Here is a 15,729-nt window from a genome sequence, read left to right on the forward strand (position 1 = left end):
TGATTGCGTACGTCCTTGAAGGCCACAGCATCTTCTAATAGTAAGATCATGTATTCGACCAATAACATAAGGGACACATTGACCAAAGGGGTGATTTCAAACCCTGAAAATCTTCCTGTTCAAAAGGGCATCATTTCGACATCCTGCTGTAACAACATGCTTCTATCTTGTAGAAGGAGCACTTTTTTCAGTCACGATAAGGGAATTGTCAAGCCGTCCTCTGGGGGCACTTGAAATACTTCCACAGCTTTGCTTCTATTGAAAGGCATATCACAAACCTGAACAAAAGTGATCCTCATCTTCTTCAGCAGAGACTAATGAGGGTTGATTGGATTGAGAAGGCTCTGAGACTAGTTTTAATGGCCCTGAAAGGACATTGCCAGATTAGATGGCCCTTGCAGAAGGTGAATTCAGCAATTCCTTTAGAGTGTCTTGACCATATGCTTAATTGTGACAACTTGGTCAACATCAACTTAATCACTATCGGCTTGAACAAAGCGGATATCATAGTCATGTTCATCCACATTTTCTTTGGAAGAATCTGACAAGGGTTGATTTGAGAAGGTTATGAGACTGCTCATTGGCAGAATATATGACCCCTTCACAGGGTGAGCAGAAGCAACTCCTTTAGAATGTATCGACCACATATTCAATGAATGTGATAACATGTTGGGTATCAACTTCCTTATCCCTGGCTGATTGAATCAGCAGGGATCATACAGTCATGCTCATCAATATCTTCTTTTTGGAAAAGTCTGATGGTACCTGCACGTCTGACTTTCCTCTTACGTCTTTGGCCAGCTGTAGTCATGACAGTGGCTTCTTCTAAATTAAGTACGAAGAGAATTTTGATTGGATTATGGTGACCTGTAGTGGAATGCCCTGCAGACCAATTTAAGCATATCACAGTGACAGCATTGAACCTGAAATAATTCAGTCTGGATAAACACGCAATGTTTATTGAATGTGACATCTTCTTAGGTGTCATGAGCTCTATCCCTGGCTGCTTGAACCAGCAGAATACATAGTCATGCTCATCCACATCTTCCTCCAAAGAGGGCTGTTTTGCCTGGGAAGGCTATGAGACTGCTCATTGCCAGAACATATAACCCTTTCACAGTGTGAGTGGAAACCACTCCTTTTGAGTGTATTGGCCACTTGTCTAATGAATGAGACAACCTGTAGGTGTCACCATCCTCACCTGTGGTTGAGTGAACAAAGGAAGATTCATACAGTCGTGTTCATTTGCATCTTCTTTCTTGAAGAGGGATGTTTCGCTTTAAAATGCTCTGAGACTGCTCATTGCCAGAATAGACAATCCTTTCACAGGGTTTTGCCTGCCACTTAACACTGCAACTCAAAAATAATTCAATGCAGTAGAAAATAGCTTGCTTAGTAACAAACCCTAAATGTTTAACTACTGCTAGGGGGAGGCTGATACTGCCTCTTCCAACCACAGTCCTAAGATCACCAGATTGTTAATGAACCAAACCTTTCCCTGCCAGAGAGTAGGACATGATGAAACTGTTTTGTTCAGAAGAGCAACAAAGGTTGAAATCTGCAACAGAATTACAATAAAATTCTCCAGTGTACACAAACCACCCAAGGGAATTTTTGACCCCCCTTTTTTTGGCTGGTAGTCATTCACAGGCAACTCCTCTACCTTCTCTGGTAATGCTGGTCTTTAAAGGGGGTTTTCATAATGGCACAATAGTAAACATGAAAAGTCACCAATGGGTACATGCCATGTGTGAACAAACAAAGTATTACTTTGTGTACCTGTTATGCAGAGTACCACCTCTGGAGAAGCTCAGGGTATGCACCGAGGCTTCTGCGAGCAGGGCACAATGATGCATAGCAATGCAGCATTCATTTGGATACAAAGCATTTTGAAACTTGGCTCACCCAAACTCCGCCATCCGTCTATAAACTCTGGCACTGTGCTGCCCACTTCACATGGACTCAGTGGACCCCAGACAAGGCTGTTAGCCATGATAAAATCCTCCCTGAGGACCAGCAGCGGGGCTCCCTGGATTATGGGTCATTTAGCTGCTACACCAGGGACCACCTCAAGCTGAAACCCAGAAGCATGGACAGACAGCCAGCCATTTAGACCAGCCAGGTAGAGGAGCACACCTAGGTCCTGCACATAGCAGTAAAAAAGGGGAATGCCAAGGCTGCAGGTGGGCTCAAGTTTATGAGTTAGGCTCTTAAACTATGGAGGGGGTGCGGGGACAATACCCAGCTGTGTTGACAGGAAGCTGTCAGGAAAGGATTCTGTATATGGAAGTTTTCTATTTGTTTTCTATTAGTTGAACTAGATGCACTTGTATCTTGTTCAACTTGAATAGCTATGTAACATGAGGTTCCGGAAGAGAAGAGGAGTTCTTGGGGCGCATCTGCCTTGGAGACCAGTGGAGGGAGGCAGTGGGAATAGGCACTAGAGCAGCTCTTCTAGGAGTAGAAGCAGACTGTGGGCAGAAGAGAAGAGAAAGAAGGCACTTCTAAGTGCAGTACATCCACATGTTTATTGGTAAAAACAGTGAAAACCACTTACAAAGGTTGTTAAGGCTCAGGCATATAGAACGTCAATGCAGGGCCCCTGTCACTGTTTCCTGGAGCTCATTGTGCCGCCCAGCAATGGCAGGGGGAGCTCATAGTCTTGATGAAGGAGCTATTGCGCATGCTCTGAAACGCGTCACTGCCCACCATTGACATAATTTCTGGGACCTGCGTTCCACGTGGACGGCGTGCATTCCACGGCAGCCCAGGAAGAATGGCGGTCATCTTGCAGTTGCACCTGAGCTCCCACTGCTGCTTCTGGATGGCACAATGAGCTCCAGGAAACAGTGACAGGAGCCCTGCATTGACCTTCTATATGCCTGAGCCTCATCATCCTTTGTAAGTGCTTTTAACTGTTTTTACCAATAAACATGTGGATATACTGCACTTAGAAGCACCTTCTTTCTATCCTGTCCTGCCCAACGTAAGGTTCCAACCTGACATCCTTAAAGCGGTAGTAAAGTCTTCTTTTCAGTTGTACCCACAGACAAATCTATAAAAGGCTTACCTGTAGGTACAGTGAATATCTCCTAAATGTGCACTGTTTAGGAGATATTCACATCTGTAGCAGCCAACACGTGTGCTCAGTCCATTCAGAGCGCTGTGCCATGGCAGTGACTCCCGTGCGTATACGTAAGAGTGACGTCATTGAGCTTCAGCCATTCAACCGGCTGGATCCCACAAATCTGGAAGGAATACCGGGTGAAGATGGAAGCCCTATCAGTGGTGACAGAGTGCTGCTGGAGTGATCCATTTTACAGGCAAGTCTTTCAGAATGTGCTAGTATATGATGCATACTAGCACATTATGCCACTGCCATTAGCTTGCAGGGGAACCAACTTTTTTTTTTTTTTTTTTATGACTTTACTGCTGCTTTAAGGGTGAGGCTGATGAAGGACCAGTTGACTCTGTCAAAGGCCTAAGGGATAGGTCAGTCTTCAGCCTTAGACAGGGCCACATTGATGTTGATTAATGGATAGTTCCATCTCTAATGACTTTAGTAGGCACTTGCTCCAAATGTATTTGTTGGAAGTTTGGAATCCGGGTGAGGATTTTGTAGAATAATTTAGATCAATGTTGAGAAGGGAAATGGGTCTATAATTGGAACAGTGTTGAAGGTCTTTCCCTTAGGGATGACAGAGATGTGGGCCAGTAACGCATGGGGGGTGTGGAGTCTGGTGTTGTCTGAGCAAATTGAATGTATCCATAAAATGGGAATGGTATTGTAATAGTTGCATGTGAACCCATAAAGGCCAGGGGCCCTATCCAGTTTGGCTTGCTCGAAGAGTTGTGCCAATTCAAATGGTTTAATCAGTTCTTCTAGGAGATTAGATGGTTTTTATATATAGGGATGGCATTATATACTGTGAGGTACGCTCCAATTCTTTGCTTGCGTATTCATGTTGGGGGGGTCTGTGTGTTTTGTGAGGGAGAGTTCTGCATACGTGTCGAGTGCCATCTTTCTCTTATAAAGGGTCATCAGTTTGTTAATTTGCGATAAAAGATCTAAGATGCATTGACCGAACTGTTTCTTAAAGTGAGAGCCACATTTAATGAATGCCCTTGTCAGATATGGATTATGTGCTCCCCAAACAGTGTGAAGCTAGGTTTCAGAGGTGGTGTTGGTAGTGATTTATAGGCCAAGTTCATTTTAGGGTCCATCACTACAGATTGGTCTTTTAGGAGAGATTCACTAAACTCTTACATATATCCTCAGAAGTAACTAGCCCCAGATGATGACAGAGATGAAACAAATCCTTATATATAAGATGTACCTGTATATCTGCAGCCTTCTTACTCTAAACACATTCAAAGTACCAAATTTAGACAGCATTTCATCAGCTCCAGTAGGCAGGGGTACCTATTGTCACACAGTGCACAGCATGAAGCTGAGTGTAATCTGAAACCTGGGTGGAGGTAAAGAACACACCATCTACACAGTCTCAGGGAGACTAAGGCTGTCAATCACCTGCTGGCTGTGTGCTGAAGTGGGAGCAGGGCAGTCTCCCATGATCGCCTGGCTGTGTCAGCATAGACTGTCAGAAGTGACTCATTCAGATATGCTTTTGTTCATTTTTCTTTTTGTTTGCATAGATCGGTAATTATCATTCAACATGAGGCTGTGGACATTAAGTGAAGAGGGCAAACAGGGCTTAGTAGTGTATAGCTTGGACTGTAGTCACAGAAAAAGGAGATAATGGGAGATAAGAGAATTGGAGGGGGGGGGGGGATATTGGTCAGAGAATGTGGAGGAAGGAAGCCAAGGGGAATAGAGTAGCAGAAAGTGGGGGAGGAACAGCAGTCAGGAGGGAGGGATGAGAAGGAGAGGGAAATGGGTGGAAGGGTAGAGGATGAAGAAGAATAGGAGAAGGGTGGAAGGGGGGGGGGGGATTATCCAGTTGTTTGAACTAAGTGCATGGCCCAGGATCCTAGCCCCATTCTAATGAATGATTCAGTCCATAGCCAACTAGGCCTCCTACCAGTGGTCTTATGCTACTGTATGAATGGCTTGACAGATCATGGTTACCAGATTCCAGGGTGAGTTTTCTCTCTATCCATATGAACAGGATGCTTTACTTAAACACTGGTCAGTGAAGCTCCCATGTAAGAAACAACTTGAATGGCTAATCTTTGAAGGTGAACACCTATTTGGATCCTCCTTAAAGCAGTAGTAAACTTTCTATCTTAACTTCTACCTACAGGTAAGCTTACAATCAGGCTTACCTGTAGGTACAATGAATATCTCCTAAATGTACACATTTTAGGAGCAATGCACATTGGTAGTAGACAATTACATCACCCGTGCATGCACAGCAATGCTCTGCAATCAGACCACAGTATACCGTGGAATGCAGAGCCTATGTGCATGAGTGGGAGTGACGTCATCACGGCCCAGCCATTTAAACAGCCAGAGCCCCCGAACCCAGAAAGAAGACCAGGTGAAGATGGAAGCCCTCTCAGCGGTGACTTCATGCAGCTGGAAAGCTCCATTTGAAAGGGAAGTATATCATAACATGCTAGTATGGAGTGGATACACATTATGGCATAAACCTGCAGGGGACTGATATATTATATTTTATATATATATATATATATATATATATATATATATATATATAATTTTTTTTTTTTGGCCTCTTCACTGCCCCTTTTAAGGAGTTCACAGGAGGTAAAGTAACTTCCTCCTCCAGAAATTTGAGGCTTGTGCTTCTACAAATAGAAATACTGCTTCTGAAGTTAGAAAAGATTCCTTTCATCTCTCTGACCTCCAGTTTCAAATCTAAGCCAGAAATGTTCTTTCATAGAAAGATGTTACCCTCAGTACCAGCTAAGTCTGGTTCCAACCCCTGTTCCCAATGGTGGTCTCTCCCTTCCTGGGAGATGTCAATTTGGCCTTTTGGTTACAGGACACCTCAGATGTCCAGGTTCATAGTATCATTTCCATGGGCTACAAATGAGTTTCAAAATCTGCCTCCTACCCGCAACAAAACTTGTTTCTTTCTCTCTGCTAGGACAGGCAAATAACCAAATTTTATTGTTTCTGTTCACCAGCTTCTGTCTCATTAGGTCATTCCTGTACCAGAAGAGGAATGCTTTCAAAGCTTCTACTTGAAACTGTTTACGGTTCCCAAACCAATAGAAGGAGTCTGGCACATTCTGGATCTCAAAATGCCTAACTCTCCTTTTTGGGTTCAGAGGTTCCTCCTTCTTGGAAACCATATGACTTCAGTAGACATTCAGGATGCTTACTTGCAAATTCCCATCATTTCTCTACTCCAACTCTATGCGTGTTTTGTGGGCAATCAACATTACTAATTTATCACCCTTTCTTTTGGCCTATTCATAGTTCCCCTGTTTTTTACCAAGGCGCTTGCCCCAGTCCTAGCTCTGCTCCATGACCAAAGGATTTACATGGTAGGGTTATCTCCTGCAGAAGGATCAGTCCCTCCTATCCCTGTCAACTAGTGGACAGTGCAGACTCTGCAGAGCTTCAATTGGATCCTCAGTCCGTGGAAGTAATCAGTGGAATTGTCTCTAAAGATTTGAGTACTTGCACCTGATGTTTGACATGGCTCTGCCCAGGATCTTCCTGCCCTGGGACAAACATCTGCCCATCTCATACCCACACCCTCAGAGCCCAGAGGAGACCTTTGCTCTGTGCTTGCATGGGGGTCTTGAGTCTAATGGGTGCCTGCTTTTGAGGCTGTACTGTATGGTCGGTTTCATTCCAGACTGTTGCAATACAACGTTGGCTTCTTGGTATAGGGGATTTTGTCACTGGGAAAAAATCTTCTTCTCATCAGCATCCTAGAACTGAAGGTGATTTGGTTGCCCCTTTAACACTGGGTCCCTCAACAATAGTGGGGGCACCCAACGAAACTCCACAACCATGGCACAACCATGGTCTACATCAACTATTAAGAAGGCACCAGAAGATTTGCCATGCAAATGAGAGAACTTCGATGATCTCCTGGCCATAACTACATGTTCTAACCCTCTGTCATTCACATCCCAGGTGTGAATTCATGCTCCACTGAATACATCTTGTCCTTCCTCCAGTTGTTTATTCTCTTTCAGCCGTTGTCCTCGCATCCCTTTTATTAAAGTGATTGTAAAATTTCCTGATTTGTTCTTTTTTTTTGGGCTTTTTAAATAAAAAACATGTCATACTTGCCTGCTCTGTGCAATGGTTTTGCACAGAGCAGCCCCGATCCTCTTCTCGTGCTCCTCGCCAGTGCTACAGGCCCTTTCTAGTAATACTTCTAGGTGCTCCAGGTGACCCCACATGGATTTGCACTCACCACAGTGGATGGACCTTCTATTACTAGAAGGTTGTTCAATTACAGACAAAACTAGTTGAAGCAGTGTTCCCTAGCCGATATGCCACATCCCATTCCTGGAGTGCAAGCCAGCTTCTGGTCTCAGAGGGTGGCAGCCATCTTAACCATAAGCGCTGTATGTACCTGGTGCCAGTCATTAGGCATATATACATGTGAGTGTGGTCTAATTGTAAGGTTTTATATGGTTTTATAAAGTTGGCTGCTTTGCGCAATGAACCTTTTCCCTGATACTGTTTTTTGAGTGGTGGTGTATTGCATTGGAATAAATCGCATCCTGTTACATATGAATGGTCAAGTTGGTGTCAAGATACACAGTGGATCCAACCAAAAAAGCGCAGTAAGACATATCTTGTAATAGAGGGTCCATTCATTGTGGTGGGAGCAAATACATGTGAGGTCACCTGGAGCACCTGGAAATGGTCACCTGTTACTAATGGTGCCAGCACCTGTTCACCTATCTTTTGGTTTTCAAGCAACTATTTGAATGGGACTTACTGATACAAAATTGAATTATCTGGTGTTTATCTATCTCTTGCACTTTAATATGCGTCAAACTGTTTAGTAACCTTGATTTACATTTTTGGCGGCGTGTTCCATGGTACATTGACCTAAATCTTTTGGTTCTTCAGAAGCCACCCTTCAAACAGTTAGGAATATTCTTTTATCTGACCTTACCCACAAGGTGGCTTCTCTCATTGCTATCACCTTTTCTCAGGGTTTCTGAGTTAGCAGCCTTATACTGTAAAAAGCCTTTTATAGTGTTGCACAAGGACAAGGCAGTCTGGAGGTCTAGAACATCTTTCCTCCCTAAGGTGGTCTCTTCCTTCCACCAAAGAGGACATTTGTTGTTCCCTCCCTTATCTCCTGCTCCAAAACCTCTCAAGAATCTTTCAACTACAGTCTATTTTAAACCCCTTGGAGCTGGATCCTCCCGGCCCCTTAAGGGGTTTTAGATGCTGGGATCATGTGACCGCTGTGGATGTCACAGGAGTCACATGATTGGAAAGTTCCCGATTGCAAGTAGAGATTGGGAGCTTTCTGTTAGTTGCAAGTAATTGTGCTGGGAGTGTGCACGGTGCATGCTCTTGGCAGTTTTGTTTTTCTTAGGGGGAAAAAAAAGGCAGCCTCACTGCCGAGAGGCCACATATGAGTACAGGGGGCAGGAAGGAGTTAAACAATCAGATTCCCTCTTTGTTCTCCTAGAACAGGGGTAATGAATTAAAATTCACAGAGGCCATATCAGTAACATCTACTTCCAGCAAAGGTACGAATCTCATGTTTGTTCTGTGACTCAAATCCTTCACATCACAGTCCCCTCTTTATTTTGGGGTCATCAGTCCTCTCCTTCACATCAATGCCCCCCACAGTCCCCCCTTTACATTACAGCCACCCCTCCACATCATACACCCTTTGCATCATACACCCTGTTTACATCATAGTGTTCCCTTTTACATCACATCCCTTTTACATATACTGTACATCACAGCGTACACCTTTACATCACAGTACCTCCATATATTGTACATCACAGTGTACCCCTTTACATTACAGTCCCTTTATAATCTGTACATCACAATGTACCCTTCACAGTCCCTCAATATACATTGCAGTGCCACTCTTTACAATGCAGTTCCCCTTTTACATATCAAGCTAACACTTTACATTAGTGTCGTCCTCCTTTATAATGCTTTATCCTTTTACATTACAGTGCCCTCCTATAGATTACAGCCCTCTGTTTACATTGCACCCAGTCCTACCTACACAGCAGGGCAGGAGGTGCAATGGTCTGAGTAGAGGGTGGGAGCTTTCCAACTTTTTTTTTCCTGAATACTAGTGGGTGATTGCTTGCTAAAACTGCCCTGCCTCATAGCAACCAATCACCGCTAGTTAACTTGAAAAGTCAGGCTTCTCCCTCTGTCCAGACCAGCTAGCACTCCTGTATTCTGCCCTGTTGTGAAGATGACATTGTCAGCTTCCCAGCGGGGCAGAGGACGGTAGTGCTGACTGGTTTGGACAGAGGGCATGGGAAAAGAGGAGACACAGGCAACTGAATGGTGTGGACAGACCTGACACTCTGGGTTCATTTAGTGATGCCTGTCCTAAAGGGTTGCGGCAGGGGGCTCTCTGCTTCTTGCACCACTATTACTAGGTGGTTTAAATCTTTTGGCCTGAAGCATAGAGTTCCTTCCCTGTTAAGACACAACTCTACCAGACCTGTGCGTGCTTAATGGGCTTTTCTGTATCAGGCATCTGTGTCTCAGATTTTCAAGGCTGCCCCCTGGTGTTTTGTTTAAGTTTCACCAGGTGGATGTACAGGCCTCTTTTGATGCCAAATCTGTGCATGCCATGCTTCAGACTGCTCTCTAGGTTCTTTTATGGCCTTCTTGAGCCCTTGTTACTGTTTGTTTTGTTGCCCACCCCTCAATTGTACTGCTTTGGGTGTCCCATGGTAAAGCCTAAAGACGCTGTGTACTGTGTACAACAAAGAGAGTGGGAATATTAACTTACAGAACACAGCTGGATCCCTTCTGTTTTTAAGATATAGATATTGCTTGCTACAAAACAAAGGCTAGCTGGGAGAGGGAGCTGTTATCTAGAGATTGTCCCTGCATCTTTCTATTTTTTATTTTTTTTTTGGCCAGTGGTTAATCACCTGAAGGTAACTGCATGTAACCACATTAGACTGAAGATCCTGTTCCCTTATTGTGCTCAAAGAAACAGAATTTATTGGTAAGTTAAAATCCCTGTTTGGACATGGATCATAGAGACAGAACAGTAGAGTCACCCTGGAGACATCATCACTCTACAGTTCCTTTCCAGCCAATACACTGTAGAGCCTAAGCAACCATTCTAAAGGCTATAATTCAGGATTTATATAGCACCAAGATTGCTCAGTGCTTTACAATATGAAGGGAGACAATACAGCAATGATACAGTTCAATACAAGAGGGTTAGGAGGGCCCTTCTGCTTGGAGTTTACAATCTAAGAGGTTAAATATAGCTGTGTAAAGAGCTTAATGTGCAAAGTGCAGTTGCTTATAACATGCTATCAATTAATAAGTGAACCTACTGTACGTGAATTAATACATGAACCTACTTTTGATAAAGAACTGTTTTTGTGCTATCACTGTCTTGCAGCTGGAGAATCAGAAAGTGAAAAGAACAATGTATCACTGATTGAAAACCATGCAATGGATTTCCGAATGGGACTTGTGGCTATTACCTACAACTCACAATTTGTAGGTGAAATACTGTATGCAGGAAAATGTTCAGCTAAATTACTTGTGTATAGGGGACACATAACAATTTTGGCCATATTCAAATACACACTATAATTCTAATATTAAATCCACATGCAGCTCCCTACATGCATAGTAAGGAACAGACATGTTCCAGTCATTTTTGGATTATGCTAATCACTTAATTGGAGAATATTACTAATCTAAGACATTTTCTACAGGCCTGATTTATAGGGCAAACAACAATGGTGATGTGCAAAATGCAAACGTTCATAGCAACCTATCTGAAATTACCCAAATTACCTGATTTTGCAAACTAACGGCTTGGTTGCTACAGCTAGTTACATAGTTGATAAAGATAAATAAAGATACCGGTGCATTCAGTCCACCCTACATGTACATAATATATGTCCTTCCTAAACTGTATTTATTTGTTGAACAAGCATATTAAAGTTGAAAAAGAAAAGACAGTGTTTTGCTCAGACTTACTCATCCTATACAGTACCTGAAACTGTAAGGTTTATCTGAGGACACTGCTAAAGCTCATCAGCAATAAAGCCAGTCTATATTTATTAAGTAACTGCAATGACAAGGTTTATCTGAGAACAGTGCTAAAGCCTTTGAGGTCAAATCAAGAAAGCACAATGAATGTGATATTTTTCATTTGTTTTTCCAAAAATGACATCTTCAGAATACTAAATGTTTGATTGCAAAGTTTTTAACTTAATTTACCAAATACACATTAAAATATCTATTTGTGGTGTTTTGCATGTAACAGTAAATTTCCAAAAATGATCGCACAAGTTATCAATCCTTTAAATATTACTTGAAATATATTTAAATTCCAACCCCAAAAATCTCTAATAAGCTTTATCATGTTAATGTATTCTTCAAAAGCCATTTTAGTGTTTTAAATCTCCATCTGTAATTTAATCAATAATTCTTGGAGATTTTTCCATTTTTAATGTCCTTGGTCAGGCATTTTATTATAGAGTGAAAACACTGTCCCCTTCTTATATTTGTGGTCCTGCATTTTCACCCTGTTTTACAGGTTTTCAATAGTCTACCAATGGCTTTTTCAAAACACCTGAAAGGCTGTATCTTTTCTACATCTGCACTATTTTAACTCTGCATCGCTCGAGTGCAGCAATTAGCTTCCTTCTAGGGCCACGTAAGCACTTCTGGTTGGGGGGGGGGGGACTGGTGACACTAGTAGAGTTAGAGGAGGTTCTCCCAGGATAACCAACACTCTTGTTTAGTCACAAAGTGCCCTCCCAGCGGTATGGGATAAATATACCAGTGAGTCAGCAGGCCATAGGACTTACAAATGGCAGAAATGAAGGAACACAGGGAAGGGGGGGAGGTTGGGTGGGTCCCAGATACCCCTGTCAGATAGGGATATCCAGCGGGTATCACCGCTCTGTACTGTGGGTTTTTTTTTTGTTTTTTAAAACGACTTTATTGAAATGTCACACAGACATTAAGTTCAGTTGGCTGCCGCGCGGTTCGCTGAAAAAAAGTAGTGCATGCAGTACTCTTGCAGTGCACTGGTCCCGCACATCATTACGATGCAGGTGGGATATTTTGCCTTGTCATTCAGTGGGACTGCACTGGAATAACCACTCTGCGCAGTTTCACCACATCTGGCGTGAATGGACCCTTACTGAAGCTTCTCTGTGGCCGTGATGTACTCCAAGAAATGGATTTTAAGTAAAAAATCCAATTTTTATTTAAAAACAGTAGCAATTGTTTAACAGTGCAAGCTTTAGCAAACGCAATGTCATTTAGGGATTACATGCACTTTAATTATTTTTTGGTGTTTAAGTGATTATATCTATAGTGCAGAGCAGGAAAATGAACTGTTCAAGATAGATATAGATAGCACTCCATGAGATAAAGTACCAGTTTATAAGAAATGATAGCCTGTTAGTGGTCAAATAACTAAATCATATGAAAAAAGTGCTACAAACCTGTGCAACATTTAGAAGCAAAATTGTTGATAATTTTATCATGAGATAAAATACCAAAATAACTCATGCAGCTTAGTGACGTGGCTGGTCTGACTGTTAATTGTTACAGACACATCTATTTAAATTTGAATTTATTCACTGTTTCAGGAAGACCTGAAAGGCCCATACCTTGAAAAGCTACCAGTTGCACTGGGAAGATTCTCTCACTTTCTAGGAGACCGACATTGGTTTGCTGGGGACAAGGTAAATGTTCTGCAGTATTTTAATTTTAAATAGTTAATAGAACACCAACATTTATGCTTTTTCAAATTGACAATTGTTTAAGTGAGTAAATTTATTTTTTTCTCCCAAGATCACATATGTGGACTTTGTGATGTATGATGTACTAGATCAAAACAGGATGTTGGATCCAACCTGCCTGCAAAACTTTTCTAACTTGCAGGACTTCCTGTCTCGGTTTGAGGTGAGACTGATCTGTATTCACTGGATTTTCCAGTCTTGTGTTAGCTGGACCACTCATTGGCCTCCAGTTTGTGGTACATCACTGGCATCTTTGGATGATCACGAATGCTTAGTTCCTGGAACCAGAAATATTGATCAAAATGTGAGCAAAACCACCAGAGCTGAAATCATTACTGAAGGAAATCAGATCTGAAGTTACCAGTCTCTTTTATGTTTGTTATGAAATCTGCAGGATCTCACCATTCAGTTTTAGGTATTAAACGTTCTACCTTTTAAAATGACTTAGTAGAAATCAACAAAGGTTTCTGTGGGAATAATGTTAAACAAGGTTTTTATTGTCCTCTATTGTGCCCCCTTGGGGATAGGTTTTCCTCACTTCTGTCAGAAAGAAAGGAGAAATCTAAACTTTATCTGTTATGGTGCCAGAAATTACCCCATCGGACAGTAATAAAAAGCCTAAAGTTCTAAACCTTCCCTAAACTGAATAAAACTAGAAAGCGTTTTGGTTGGTGCTGCAGTTCAATTCATAACCTTCCTGCATCATTTGCATCCACATACTGTACATAACTAACGGCTGGTTCACACTACTGCAGCTCTGGAAATGGCTCCACCGCATTTTACCAGGAAAATTACCCACAGCACACAAGTGTCCTGAAATCCACATCAAATTGGTTTAACCTTCCGAAGGGCATGTGGTTAAGGACTAGTCTAGAATCATGTAAATGAGTTACTGTGCACTAATCTCAGGAACTGGCTGGCTAAAGCACTTGAAACATTTTTGTTCATGCATTAAAGGAGTATTAGTTAATTTGTATTTTTGTATGGATACACTCAATATTATGATACAACTTATATTGTTTTTTGCAGGCTCTGCCAGCTATTGCTGCATACATGAAATCACCACGCTTCATGAAGACCCCAATTAATAACCGAATGGCATTTTGGTCCAACAAAAAATAATGTGATCCAGCTAACATGCTTGTTTATCTTTAAGGAGACTCTAGCTACAGTTTTATAGTTCTTCATTGCTAGCTTGTGTGTCATTGAATTGCTTCTTACCGACACTATTCTCTAAGAAAAGAATAAAATTAACATTGTTTTCAGTTATTTGTAGTTAACCTCACGTTACACATAATATCCCATATTTTTGCACACTTTCATTGTGTGGAACAATAACAAAATAAAGTTCATTTATAATGCAGAGTGGATCTATTACCCGTTATACTCTAGTATTACACACACACAAAATGTGAGCCGTCAAGAGGATTCGACGGGGCCTCATTGAGAACTCATAGTGACTTTAAAAGAGTTGGTCATATTTCTTTGACAGGTCATGGCTCTTGTCCCATTTTTTTCCCTCCCATTCATTTTTATTTCATACATTTTACCTGGTTTTAGACTCTCAAAGCCCAGTAGAATGCCGTGCAGGTTTGTAAAGCACTCTGCCGTGCTTTATAAATGTGCATTTTTTTTTTAAACAGACCTTTTAAAGCACTGCATCGAAGCACACAAACCAAAAATGCTATTTCATTCATTTTTAATATTCAAAGCAAACTCACCCATCCATCCATGTCTCCATGCTTTATTTTGCTGAAAAAACCCTTTGAGAAACATCCCCTAACATTCTGACTGTAGCCATCTTGATTAACCACTTCAAGTATGGACACTATCACCCCCTTCTAGGCCAGACCAATTTTCAGCTTTCTGTGCTATCACACTTTGAATGACAATTGCGTGGTCATGCAACACTGTACCCATATGAATTTTTTAGCATTTTTTTGAGACCGATAAAACTTTTATTTTTGGTGGTATTTATTCACCACTGCTATATAAATGAAAAAGTCCAAACATTTTGCAAAAAAGTGTTTTTCTTATAAAATTTTGCAAATAAATACCGTAATCTTTCTTTATTAATCTTGGCCAAAATGTATTCATCTATCTTTTTAGTAAAAAAAAAACAAACAAATTTTATTTTTTTATATTTATGTTTTTTTTTTAACATACTGTCACCCTAGCACTACAGTGTGACCTTAATGACACTGTACTGCTTGTGATGATTTTTTTTCTTTTTTTTTTTCTTCACGGCAGAGAGAAGGAGAAATTTATTGCTTTTACAGCCTTTATGGGTGTAAAAGCAATCATTTCTCCTTCTCTCTGTTGTGAATAGCCTTGTACAGTGTGATCCTTGTGATCATTCACAGATTTCACAAGTAGTAAACAATGATGTCAGGAAGTGACATCTTGTTTACTACTATTCATGTGATCACTGATTGGCCAATCAGTAATCACATGAATCGGGACCTCACACAGAGGTCCTGTACAGCAATCCTCTGGACACAGCGGGCACCGATCGAGGTGCCACGCGCTCCCAGGGATCGCGCACAGGCAATGGATGCTTCGGCAGCATTCCCGTCCGGCCGTTTATCAACATGGGCCAGACAGGAAGAGGTTAAAGACAGATGATTCGAGTAGCATATACTTCCTGGAATCCACATGACCTTTGCTCAGGCTTGCAGGCAGGAGGGTGTATTTAGATGATAAAACCCCTTTTCCCCTCTTGAAGACTCCAGGGATGTATAACATCATTTGCCTAGGCCTGGAAACCAGGAAGTAACTGAAGAAATGTAGAAAAAAAAAAAAAAGTTTAAAACAAGT

The 15,729-nt window shown here is 41.7% G+C and overlaps 1 protein-coding gene across 1 annotated transcript in view; it reads left to right on the forward strand.

The window, feature by feature from the left end:
* LOC149459435 (glutathione S-transferase Mu 5-like) overlaps nucleotides 1–14,275 on the forward strand; it is a 33,685-nt gene extending 19,410 nt beyond the window's left edge. The window contains exons 5-8 of the mRNA XM_089681194.1: nucleotides 10,542–10,642; nucleotides 12,760–12,855; nucleotides 12,965–13,075; nucleotides 13,942–14,275. Coding sequence (XP_089537320.1) covers nucleotides 10,542–10,642; nucleotides 12,760–12,855; nucleotides 12,965–13,075; nucleotides 13,942–14,034 — 401 coding nt within the window. The 3' untranslated portion in view covers nucleotides 14,035–14,275. The remainder of the gene's footprint in view (nucleotides 1–10,541; nucleotides 10,643–12,759; nucleotides 12,856–12,964; nucleotides 13,076–13,941) is intronic.
* The last annotated feature ends 1,454 nt before the right edge of the window (nucleotides 14,276–15,729 follow it).

Source organism: Staurois parvus, unplaced genomic scaffold (assembly GCF_062004578.1).
Source record: "Staurois parvus isolate SC_StPar_1 unplaced genomic scaffold, SC_StPar_1.0 ptg000261l, whole genome shotgun sequence".
Classification (NCBI taxonomy): Eukaryota; Metazoa; Chordata; class Amphibia; order Anura; family Ranidae; genus Staurois; species Staurois parvus.